This window comes from Raphanus sativus, chromosome 2, assembly GCF_000801105.2.
Source record: "Raphanus sativus cultivar WK10039 chromosome 2, ASM80110v3, whole genome shotgun sequence".
In the NCBI taxonomy this organism is placed as follows: Eukaryota; Viridiplantae; Streptophyta; class Magnoliopsida; order Brassicales; family Brassicaceae; genus Raphanus; species Raphanus sativus.
In genome coordinates this window covers 36,962,243-36,974,171 of record NC_079512.1, presented here as the reverse complement: position 1 = coordinate 36,974,171, position 11,929 = coordinate 36,962,243, and the positions used below count along the sequence as shown (strand labels likewise).

General features: G+C 38.1%; 4 protein-coding genes across 4 annotated transcripts in view; 1 reads left to right on the top strand and 3 right to left on the bottom strand.

Moving 5' to 3' along the window:
- On the bottom strand, positions 1-6,872 carry LOC130508211 (calcineurin-binding protein 1; the record flags this gene model as incomplete). Its single annotated transcript, XM_057003557.1, is given in 13 exon segments — positions 1-154; positions 244-401; positions 776-927; positions 1,157-1,371; positions 1,738-1,970; positions 2,541-3,101; positions 3,208-3,423; positions 3,755-5,529; positions 5,716-5,927; positions 6,063-6,103; positions 6,191-6,310; positions 6,553-6,627; positions 6,720-6,872. Coding segments are annotated over 13 exon segments (3,915 nt in total), but the record flags the coding sequence as incomplete, so codon positions are not given.
- LOC108842434 (nuclear poly(A) polymerase 4) overlaps positions 1-11,929 on the bottom strand; it is a 29,208-nt gene that overhangs the window by 6,680 nt on the left and 10,599 nt on the right.
- Positions 7,637-9,751, top strand: LOC108823699 (serine/threonine-protein kinase Aurora-1). The gene is made up of 9 exons (XM_018596970.2): positions 7,637-7,764; positions 8,093-8,212; positions 8,305-8,451; positions 8,527-8,622; positions 8,724-8,819; positions 8,905-9,001; positions 9,092-9,209; positions 9,300-9,372; positions 9,465-9,751. The coding sequence occupies exons 1-9, from the start codon at positions 7,723-7,725 to the stop codon at positions 9,564-9,566; spliced, it is 891 nt and encodes a 296-aa protein (XP_018452472.2). The 5' UTR covers positions 7,637-7,722; the 3' UTR covers positions 9,567-9,751.
- LOC108836385 (ATP-dependent 6-phosphofructokinase 6) overlaps positions 9,894-11,929 on the bottom strand; it is a 3,541-nt gene continuing 1,505 nt past the window's right edge. Inside the window, exons 6-13 of the mRNA XM_018609544.2 lie at positions 11,673-11,831; positions 11,533-11,586; positions 11,241-11,309; positions 11,022-11,151; positions 10,685-10,941; positions 10,532-10,580; positions 10,299-10,453; positions 9,894-10,206 (exon numbers count right to left, since the gene is read on the bottom strand). Of these exons, the coding sequence (XP_018465046.1) occupies positions 10,084-10,206; positions 10,299-10,453; positions 10,532-10,580; positions 10,685-10,941; positions 11,022-11,151; positions 11,241-11,309; positions 11,533-11,586; positions 11,673-11,831 (996 nt within the window). The 3' untranslated portion in view covers positions 9,894-10,083. The remainder of the gene's footprint in view (positions 10,207-10,298; positions 10,454-10,531; positions 10,581-10,684; positions 10,942-11,021; positions 11,152-11,240; positions 11,310-11,532; positions 11,587-11,672; positions 11,832-11,929) is intronic.

The window sequence follows — 11,929 nt, the reverse complement described above, 5'->3', positions numbered from 1 at the left end:
AAGCTTCAAACGAGAAGCATGCATTCTATACACAGGATCTACTGCAGACGGGTTCAATGTCATGGCTTGCTCATAATAGGATAACGAAATTTCATACGGGTGCCCAAGCTTCTCACTGAGTTTTCCCATGTAGAATGCATGTGACCAATCTTGTCTGTACAGGATGGGTTAAGAAAAATAAATAATCAGGCTCTTAAATAATATACCAAAATGAAGAAACTATGAATACACAGTACACTATACCTATGTGCAAAGGCTTTCTTGAAATGCTTCATTGAGTTCTCACAAAATTTTGTCCACGTTGCATCCTTCGACGGTAGCACGGACCGCTGATCATAAGACGGCACAACACTCTGAAGGCTGTCATAGTATACCAGCGCCAACAGCTCATGTATCTCAGACTACAATAAGGAGGATCACAAACATCATCAATAACAGCAACATGAAACTATAACATACTGCAAAAACAAAACTGACAATTCTTCAAAAAGCCATTCCTCCATCAAAATCAAAGCTGTACAAGTATGCTCATTTTTGCATCACAAAGAGGTATATAATCAAGTTTTTAACTTGTACTCTCTACCTAGCAAAGTATTTTAGGTTTAATGCAAATTCACATATTGGTAAAGCTGAACAGTGAATTCAAGTTAACCATACTAACATTAGAAATATGAGTAAAATGTTTTAGGAAAAGGATAGGTGATTACGCAGCAACATCTAATTATATGTTATATCCAGTAAGTAATTACGCATGAATGAAGGTGACAAATGAAACCTGCTGTTCTGGTGAATTTGCCAACGCCAAACTCATTAGCAGGCAACGTCTGCTTCTTCTTCTGCTTGTTTCAACTCTTTGCGAAAGAGCAGCATTCTTCCTCCATCCTACGACATTTATGTGCTTACTCCCATCATTTAGCAACAAATCTACTTCCTGACATAGGTGAAAAACAAATGGTAAATTAAGTAATTATCAATACATGAGTAACGACTCATCAATGAAAGACACATAGCCACCCTCTCTTATTCCAGGGTTATAATTCATCTCTAAAAGCTACCTAACGAAAAAGGAACAACTCATAACTGATATTTAAAGATACAATTCAAAAAGTTCTACAAGTTAAAATAGAACTACAGTACCAACAACGAACGAAAGAACTTGCCTCATCGTAAATATTGCCAAGCTTTTCCCAACTCTCAAAGCGCAGAGGATTATAGAGCAGATCATATTTGAACAGATTTGCATTCTGCTGTACAAACTCTTCTCCTTCCTTGGTGAGAACAAAGCCGGGCCATTTATCACTAGCACTAACTTCCTCTGACTGAGCCAAGAAATAATATAAATTGCGGTAGACATCCAAATAGGGTTCGGAACTGCAAGAAAGTTAAAACAACATCCTTATGTATTCCAACATTATAAACATCTAAGATTCTTTTTTTTTTTGAAACACTAAACATCTAAGATTCAATATTTCTTATTTGTCAGTAACCAAAATTTCTCTTAAAGAGGATCACCATTTTTTAACGAGAACAAGAAAAAGATTCTAGGAAAGTTATCCATTCTGCTTCAACTTGTCACTAAAATCAAACATGTGAAGCTTTCTAGGCACAATAAGATCTAGAGAATACACATAACATTCGGATCATCTTACATGCTCATCTCTGCTCAGCAATATATTATAATGCAAGAGTCAATTATCTTTGGCAAGAGGAACTCGTACAAAAAATGATTGGTTATACCTGTGGAGCAGTGACACCTTGTACTCGCTGAGAGTTTTGCTGTGAATTATACATTTAGTTATGGTTTCAAGGAAACCTTCAGAACCAGCCTCGCATGAGAGTTTGTCTTCGCATAAAGCAGGGTCATCTAAGAATGTATCTATCACATTGCCAACTAGAAGATCATCTGGTGGTTGTGAAAAATGCTTTTTAATTGCTCTCAAGACTCTGCGGAGTTTAACTAGTCCAGTTCTCTGAGACAAGAAAGATAGGTATAAGTAATAAGAATACCAGAGACTAGGTATCGAGCAATGCTAGCATCACATTATGTCATACGTTGAAGAGTGCATGCTTGTAACTTTGTTAAACACTAGATATTTAGCGATTTTAGCTACATGAGTTACAATAGGTGTTTCGGAAGATCAACGAAGGATATGCTATAAGTCTACCAGAGAATAAATCAAGAACACGTATTTCTTATCTACTGAACACAACTTGCAACACATTCCAATTTCTGCACGACAAGTCAGTTGCTCATGCATGCTTAAATCTATATGCACTATTTGGTAAATACCAGTTCACATGTGAGCCTTGTTATACTAGTGAATAGCTATTTTAGTAGACTGCAACCTGATGTTTTACTCGAACAGAAAGAAAAAAACTTGAAATCCACCAACTTCTGCTGACACTGGGTAGCTTCCAGTGCCCCCACTAAAGATTTAACGCTATATGCACCAAGTATAAGGAAATAAAGTTTGGCACGCACTTATAACGCAGATATCATAATGCAAATGGGTCTACCAAGTTGAGGAAATTTCACTCACAGAAGAAGACTTGGCATACGGTAGTATGTACTGGAAAACATCAACACATTGTTCCTTGGTCTGATAATCTCCCCGGCTAGTGTTTTCGTGGGCAGCAAGCTCATCTTGGTACGAACCATCGACTCTAAGATTTAGACCATACAGACAGAAAAAGCATTGATCTAAAGCGTTATTGATTAGCAACTCAAGTTCATCTTTTTCTTCTTCAGCAACTACTTCTGTGTGTTCAGGAATCTTTTTATTTTCTTCTTCTAGCTCTTCTTTCTCCTTATCAATAACCTTTCCTTCAGAATCATCCTTCTTAGAATCAGTTTTTGTGCTTTCGTTTCTCTCTACATGCACTTCTGCGACGAATGATTTTATTTCATTTCTGCATAGTTTCCCCATATCATGTCCAATGCCATCCGGGGAGTTGATGCTGGATTTGACTTTCATGTCCACAGCCAATAAATGCTTAATTGCAAATCTGAGAAAAGATCCTTCCTCTCCCGCACAATTTTTACCAGCGCAGCAGAGCCCATATTCAGCAAGCAAATCATGGAGACATATGATCAACTCAACCTGAAATAACAAATTTTAGAAATTCCAATATCACAAAGAAGCAGACCAAAATAGCTTTCAGTGTCATGACTGATAGTAAGGACTCTCCTAGAAAGCCATGACTTACTTGGTATTTCGTAGATATGGTAGAGTCAAGCTGTTGAAGTTTACAAAATCCAATAGCTGCATCGAGAAAGCAACATTTCTGCTCTTCTTCAATCTCGTCAGCAATTTGAGAATCTGAATATCTCTTAGAAAGAAAATGCCTCACGATATTTGACATGACTGTCAAAAGCAAAGATTGTATACCGGCTATACAATCTCTTGGGGCAACCACGTCATTCTGCACATCAGGCATACGCATCAATAACGGTGACACAGTTCTTATATTAGGACAACCACAAAGCTTTACTTATATTAATCTCGTGTACATTTTAGTGCCTAATAGTTACACATGCAAATTTTATTTATATTAATCTCTTCTACATTTTAGTGCCTAATAGTTACACATGCAGTTGCTGATTCAAACAAAGTTCGTGACCATGTGTATAGATTCTAGCATACCCTTGTGCAAGCAAGATCAGTCTTACATATCCAAAGCAACCAAGATAATTAGCTTTTCAAATATCTTCTGAGAACCATACTATCTATGCCAAAACAAATTTCAGACTTACAGAGTTATCTAACTGGTCAAGAAAGTTCTTCACTTGAGTGATACAAAGAAGAATTCCCTTGATTTCCTCTGCCACCGAGTGATTCCAATTCTCACTCAAATTTGTAGATGAGGTCAAAACAGGTTGCCCCGTACCAGTTGATTCCAAGAGTACTTGCAACTTTCTTCTATGGCAGTTCAGATAAACCTCTACATCTATAGGCTTACTCTTCTGGCATGCTTTTATTAACACTTCCAGTGCTGACAACTCAGTGGAGGAGATCCCTTCTTCTATTTTCAAAGAGGATGCAGTCCAGATGTCTTTATCTGGAAATAAAAGTGATGCAAGTAAATTAACACACTCCGAATATAATTCTTTCTCCATCATCTCAGGTACGGTCTTTTCCAGCAAGACATCAATCTTAAGCAGATTTATTTCATGCATGATTCTATCAATGTTCAGCTCTCGAATTCTTCTGCAGTGGGGCATCTGAATTACGACAGGAGATTCTCCAATACCTTCCTTGTCCAACAATGCTAAACACCTGAAAAATTCTTCAAGAGCTTTAGTTTTTTTACCCTCCAATATTGATAACCGCGCACTCAGCCAGAAATATCGAGCCCAGAAGGATCTTTTATTATAATCTAACACCTCCGTAGCAGTCTGATCACCTTGACAACTCTTAGATGAGGAGTCAGGAAAACTTTTCTCCCAGGAATTAGGGGTCGATTCGATGGCAAGATCAAGGGAAACCGATTCAATTATCTTAGAGAGATGGTACGTCACTTCTACCATGCATGATGAGGATTCAGGAATATCTGATCCTTTAGATTCGAGATCATAGTACAGCTCGGCGAGAAAAAGACTACATTCAGGTTTCCGATCTAGACCCCAGTGTCTGGTGAGCTTTTCTAACTCCAAAATTTTTAAGGCTGCATCACGACTCAACAGATGCTCACATTTACTTGCAATATACTCTAGAAGCAAGTGACCCATATGATAAGCACCATAATTTTCTGAAGTTTCCTTCACAAAACTAGAAACGACAGCGTGTTCAGAAATCGGATCAGGTTTGTTAAGGCAGTGAGAACCGACAGACACTCTGTTGAATCCACCTTCAAGGACAAAAGTCTCAAGATACTGGAGGATGTCACTGCTAGGATCCTTGCTATTATCAGACTCTAGCTCTGCCTTCTCAGGTTTCTGGTTCCTAAGACGTTCAAGCCGAGTACTCCGCCTCTCTTGAGGGTGTTCTTCAGAAAACGGAGGCTCTTTTTCTTTAACCTGACCACCACTTTCTCTTCCGATGTTGCAATCCTTAACAGACACATTACTTGAATCTGGTTCCACACAATGATTATTCTTTTCCGGACCCTGCATTACAGCTTCTGTACTGAGATCTAATTCAATGGTGATTGGAATGTCAGCTGATATGCCCACAGTTTCACACGGAGGATGCACTATCCCAAGTAGAGTATCTAATAGTGCCGCCCATGACGCTTCAGGAAGTTTAACTTCCACTCTTTTTTTCAACTTCTTGGAAGCAGCATTGTTGTCCCGATTCTTGTCAGACACCTTTCTTTTGCCAAGAAATTTGAGCCGAACGTGCTGAGGTTCAAGCTTATCTATACCCTTGGGCGCAAAAGGTTCTGGATCTATTTCTTCAATAGAATGTTTAACATGCAGAGCACGAGAATGCGATGGCCAATGCCTCAAAATCAGATTTGCAATTGAAAGACAGGAAACTTCATCACCTATGGCAATGAGAACTTCTAGAAGTTTCTCCATGCAGTTCCCTGCACATTAGCACATTCAGTTTTCAGGGGAGGATGAGTGAAGCATACATGCAACAGTCCGTAAACCCAGGAACAGAGAGCCATCATAGATTCAACAACTATTGCAAAGGGTATAAGACCAACTAGGATCAATAATGTGATGACCAATTTCTGTATATGTTAGAGAGAGGAAGGAACAGCGCGTACAATTATTTGGGCTGCAGAGAAGTCCTTGTTCAAATGCCCATCGTGAAATACTCAGCAATCCCATCGAGCATGATAGAGTTCCAAGATGGTTCCACAGCACAGAATCTTTGGCATCTATGTCTATAGCTTGAAGATAACAGTTTAGAGCATCCTCGTAATGACTAGAACCCAGCTCAAGAAATACAGTGGCAAGATTCTTCAGAGCCAAAAATCTGCAAAAGAGGTATACAGAAAATTGTCTTATAGGCGACCAGAATACTAATAAACAAAACGTATTTAAACTACAATCACTACTAGTCAATATAACCAAATGTAACAATGTGATTTATAAAAAAAGGGAGCTTGACCTGAGATGATGGAGATGATTATCGTTTGTGATAGTCTCCACCTGCAAAGAAACAACTTACCGGCTATAACAAACAGTTCACACTATTAAAAGAGAGAAATCAAACAAGTTTTTAAAAAAAAAAATTACTTTGGAGTTGGCTATAATAGGATCCTTAAGGATAGACTCTAGCAGCTCCCGAGCCTTTTCGTAGTCTTTAGCTTGCAGCTTTAGAAGACCCTCGTGATATGTTTGTGACAGATGAAACTCCTGACGACGGCAATTTAAAAAAAAAAACAATTCAATATCATTTCTACAATGAACTGATCTAGCTTCAAGATTATGCATCACTCTCTTCTCTGTACCAACTAAAAACTTGAGCTAATCTTTTGTTCTGCTAGAATATGATCAGTCATAAACACAAACAATAAATAAATAAAGAGTCCAACTTTATTTTCTAGCCCTAAATGAACCCAGAATTAAAGTTGCGAGAGAAATCAATCAAGCAAAACCTGAGCTTCCTTGCTAGGAGCTAAAGGCTCCCACTTCTCTTTGGACTCCGTATCATTGATCGCTGCAATCGAAAACTGGAGAAAAGGAAACAAAAATTCAAATCAAATTGGAAACCCTAATTGCTTAAAGGATTCACGAATTGAGAATTGGCCGAAATAATCATTACCATATTGATAGTCAAAGGTCACTGGTTGGGTGTACTCAGTTACTCCGTGTTTCAGGAGAGTTCTTTGCGCGGAATCTTCTATCTTCTTCTTCTGAGATTAATGGCCATTAGGGTTTTTTAAATTTCGTGTCATATGATGATGGTTTTGTTTCTTCGTAGTCTGTTCTTCCACTGTGAATTCCGGTAATGTATATGTCCCCAGTAATGGAAATTTTGCAAAAAGGAGGTCTTTTACTTTACGATTTTACTATAAAATGCTTATTAAATTAACAAATTACGATTTAAGCTCTCTACTTATGCAATTGTCTCAAACTTACCAATCTAAAGAATGATTTCACCGATACTCTTCAAATTATTAAACGTTTTATCTTATACTAAACTCGGTTATCTCACACTATTTCTAACGAGTGGAAGATGGAGATATAATATTCTATCTAATTGTATGAGCTACAATTGGATTATTCAACTAGCTCTACAATTAAGTTGCAATTTTAAGTTTTTATCTAATATTATTTTTAGTAAGATATATTATATATTATTTGATTATCGCTTGAAAACTTTTTCAGTCAATCAAACATATAACATATTAAATATTTTTAATTATCTAGCAATTAAGAAAATATCATTTATAAACAAATATTTTATTGCATTATTTATTATAATTCACAAAACTTTGTGACCACAAACCTTAGTTTTGTAAATCTTTATACACTAATTTGAATTTGAATGAAGTCATTTTCGGTCTAGGTGAATGTGGTTAGTAAATGAACCGACAAAACCGGAAACTGTCTTTTATTTTTTTTTAAATGGAAATTGGGTCCACAACACCCTGGCAAGTGGCAAGTTCGACCGTTGTAGCAAAAATAATAGTATTTGCCTTTATTAATACTTAACGGTCTCAGATTGTATTTTTATTTAAAAAGCTTAGAGCCCCGCTCCTATCTTCCTCAAATCTTGTCCTCTCCGCCTTCAAACCTTGTCCTCTCTCTCTCCCACCTTTTCCATGGCGATCGCTACGGAGACACAACAGCACCAGGTGGAGAAGGTAAAAAAGGAACAACCTTTTTCGGCTAATCACGAGTCCACCATTTGATCCATTCGTGTGATTGACAAAGTTTTTTTAGCTTAATCCTTATCGATCCTTGGTGTTTGAGTTTCTCTATGTTTAGGATGAGATCTGGGATTATTGTTGCATTGATTGATTCTCTTTAAAGATTTGGGTTAGATTTGAATTGAGCGAGATTCCCAAGATTAGGGTTTGGAACTTTTGTGGAATTTGAAAAGTAGATTCATGTTTTTCAGTGTCATATATCATAAAGGGAGACATCACATTTTGTTAATTGGACCTTTTTTACTTTCAAAATCATCATCAGGAGGCTTCTTCAGGTGCTTCTGCAGCTGCTCAAAAGAGATGGACTCTGAGTGATTTTGACATTGGAAAGGCTCTTGGTAGAGGCAAGTTTGGTCACGTTTATCTCGCTCGAGAAAAGCGGGTCAGTATCTATGTCTTTTGATTCATTCTCATTCTTTTGTTTAGTTTCCTTACATTGTTTTTGTTTAACAAACGTATGCAAATGTGAAACAGAGCAACCACATTGTCGCTCTAAAGGTTCTTTTCAAGTCACAGCTTCAAGAATCTCAAGTTGAACATCAGCTCAGAAGAGAAGTTGAGATTCAGTCTCATCTTCGCCACCCCAATATCCTGCGTCTCTATGGTTATTTCTATGATCAGGTAAAGTTCTTCATTTTCTTCACCCTTTTGAGCATAACTCCACTTCATTGTCTTTCTCTCTTCGTTTGGTTGCAGAAAAGAGTTTATTTGATACTTGAGTATGCTGCTAGAGGCGAGCTTTACAAGGAGCTTCAGAAATGCAAATACTTCAGCGAGAGACGAGCTGCAACTGTTAGTCCCTTTCCTTCATTCCTTCTGCTGTTATATGCTTATATCAATTATCTGGTTAGTTAAGAAAGAAACTGAGATGTTTATATGTTTACTTCTGATAGTATGTTGCATCGTTGGCGAGAGCTCTCATCTACTGCCATGGCAAGCACGTGATACACAGAGATATCAAACCAGAGAATCTGTTAATCGGTGCTCAGGTTAGATAAGTTTATAAATCATTTTTGCACTGACATTTATCCATTTACCAGCCAATAGTGAATATTCATCTACTTTTAATATCAGGGTGAGCTCAAGATTGCGGACTTTGGTTGGTCAGTACACACATTTAACCGCAGAAGGACCATGTGTGGCACGCTTGATTACCTTCCTCCTGAGATGGGTAAAGTGTTGAAGGCTTTGCTTGAAAGTTCAATTCTACTTATATGTGTGTATTCACTTTTAACATGAACTTTCGAATTTTCTCTTATAGTTGAAAGCGTAGAGCATGATGCAAGTGTAGATATCTGGAGCCTAGGGATTCTCTGTTACGAGTTCCTTTATGGCGTTCCTCCTTTTGAAGCCGTGGAGCACTCAGACACATACAGAAGGTATAATACTTAAATATGCATTCCTAATCAACCAGTTACAGTCTTGTTTGCTCTTGATGACTTTGTTAACACAAAATGATCTATAAACAGGATTGTGCAGGTGGACCTCAAGTTCCCTCCCACACCAATTGTATCTCCATCTGCAAAGGATCTTATTGGCCAGGTTTGTAGATACCTTCAACTTTGGTGGAAGTACTAGTCATTGAAGAGCTGAATCTGAAATCTTACATATTTATCAACTTTATATCAATTTAGATGCTTGTCAAGGAGTCTGCAAAACGTCTGCCTCTGCACAAACTTCTCGAGCACCCATGGATTGTGCAGAACGCTGATCCTTCTGGAATCTACAGAGGTTGAAAACGAACCAGCTTTTTTGTTAAATTCATTCTCTCTGTTCAAACGCTTCATTCTTGGCAGTCTCGAGCCATATTGTTTGTTCATTTTAAATTCTGATCATTGTAATTTGTAGAACAAACAAAAAAATCCTTAATAACGCGACCATCACGATATTAATAAACCATTTTGTCAGTTTTGTTTTGAAATTAGTGTTCACGGAGAAGCCAAGAAAATGACAGACCTTTTCATCAATCGTACAAGTTTTTCTATACAACAAAGAAGGAAAAACAAAGCACATGGTTGGTCTAGTTTCATGAAAAGGCAAGTTAAAAAGACTAAGAGCATACATGATTTCACACGAATTGTTTATATTCAGGAAAAGAGTTCACGAACACAAGAGACCAATTCACAAGAATTGTTCATCTTCAGCAAAAGAGTTCACGAAAACAATGGTACTGTCTATCACCTAAATGATTCATTCTCAATGTAGTCAAAAATTACAAATGAAGATATAAAACTCTGCCAACAGTTTTTGGCATTAGCCTGTCGCCTCGGTGGTTCCACTAGGAGGATTCATGAAGCTGGGCTGGTTCGTGGATGACAGCATCCGAGCCCACATTCTGTCTGTAATCACAACTTTGTTCTGTTTTTCCGTTATTCGCTGCAAGAGTAACAAAAAATGGGTTGAAACTTTGAGAGATGATGATACAATGGCATATAGATAGAGAGATATCTAGGCGAAGAGAAACTTACGTTGAAGGGAATGTAGGTGTGTCTTCCATTAACAAGGCCAGAGATGAAGCCGGTATAGCCAGCCATTGCACCATGGACTGCGCTTTGGGCGAGGAGCGTAGAGTAGACGTTGTCAGATGCATTGGCTGGGATAGCTCTGATCATGTATGTCGGATCTAAAACATGGAATCAAACACATTAATATTTCATGAATCTAAGTAGCTTGAGTTGAAGTTAGGGAGGACAAAACGTACCGATGTATTTCAGAGTAATGTCCATTTTCCTCTGCTTCGCAAAGTGTTCCTGTTACAAAAGCCAGAAGTGAAGAAAGGTTAAGAAATAACGTCTTCTAGTTAGAAACATGGAACTGAAGGTTCGATATAGTTCTTATATTTGACAGAAGCTACCTTGATTTTAAGACTCATCCATAGTCCAACATCTTTAAGGAGCTTGTTCCCTGAAGCATCTTGCTGTTCAATGCTCTCGGCAACGAGATCTTGTCCTGCACCTTCAGCAACCACTATAACCATGTGACCGTTTTCTCTGAGCCGTTTTGCAATGAACTCGTAAAGACCTCCTTTGCCTTCAAGGTAAAAGGGTGACTCGGGAATCAGACAGCAGTCAACGTCCCGGCTGGCTAGAGTCGCGTACAATGCTATGAACCCTGCAGTGCGGAAACAATAATTTAGATACTTTTGTGACTATTAATTGTATGCAATAATTTGTATCCTTCGATGAACTAACCACTGTAACGACCCATTAGCTTGACAAGTCCAATGCCGTTTTCAACACTGGTCGCTTCGACATGCGCTGCATTAATAGCACGTTGAGCCTCCTCAACCGCAGTATCAAATCCAAACGACTTGTCGATGACCTGAATTAAAGATACGGTTAGAGAGAGTTACATGAAAGAATGAGGGATGAGCTTAGGTTGTGTGTACAATTACTAGATCAGATACTTACTGGGATGTCATTGTCGATGGTCTTTGGTATTCCTGCCACAGCAACTTTAAGTCCACGACGTCTAATTTCCTGCAACATCAGACAAACACGTTTGTTACACCCACTTAAAGCGATTGTCAGAAGAACACATCTGCTCTACCAGTCCAAATAATATTATAAGGAAGCTGCATCGCCCATTATATATATGCCAGCAAATAGATGTTTCAATTTATATTCAAAGCAGAGTGTTTTCATAACATTTGAACTCCAAAGAAGCATCCATTTCTGTCTTTTGAGTTCGATGTTCACTAACCTTGTATATTGCAGATGCTCCCTTTTGGGTTCCATCACCTCCAATGATGTAAACCTATTAAATGACTCTTATTAGCAGAACTGTACTCCACTCAACAGAGGCAAACTTAATGAAACAAATATAAAAACTCTTAGAAAAACCTGATTTATTTCACGATCCTGTATGTTGTCCACGATCTTCAATGTATCAGAGCCCCCTCGGGATGTTCCCAACATGGTTCCCCCGCGCTTGTGAATGTCACTAACAACCTTCGGTGTCAGAGTGACAGTGTTTTTGGAATAGAATCCGCTGAACCCACACTGCAGTATAAGAAAACCATATAAGCCACATAAATCATATTTCAATTCATAATAAGCTTGAATAGAATTTGCTAGAGCACCAGTTATTACAAGCTAGG

What these genes read in the sequence shown, in the direction of transcription:
- LOC108823699 (XM_018596970.2), top strand. Translation starts at nt 7,723, where the DNA reads ATGGCGATCGCTACGGAGACACAACAGCACCAGGTGGAGAAG. An exon ending in ATGGTTATTTCTATGATCAG is followed by an intron (nt 8,452 to 8,526) that starts GTAAAGTTCTTC and finishes GTTTGGTTGCAG; the next exon opens with AAAAGAGTTTATTTGATACT. An exon ending in GCGAGAGACGAGCTGCAACT is followed by an intron (nt 8,623 to 8,723) that starts GTTAGTCCCTTT and finishes TACTTCTGATAG; the next exon opens with TATGTTGCATCGTTGGCGAG.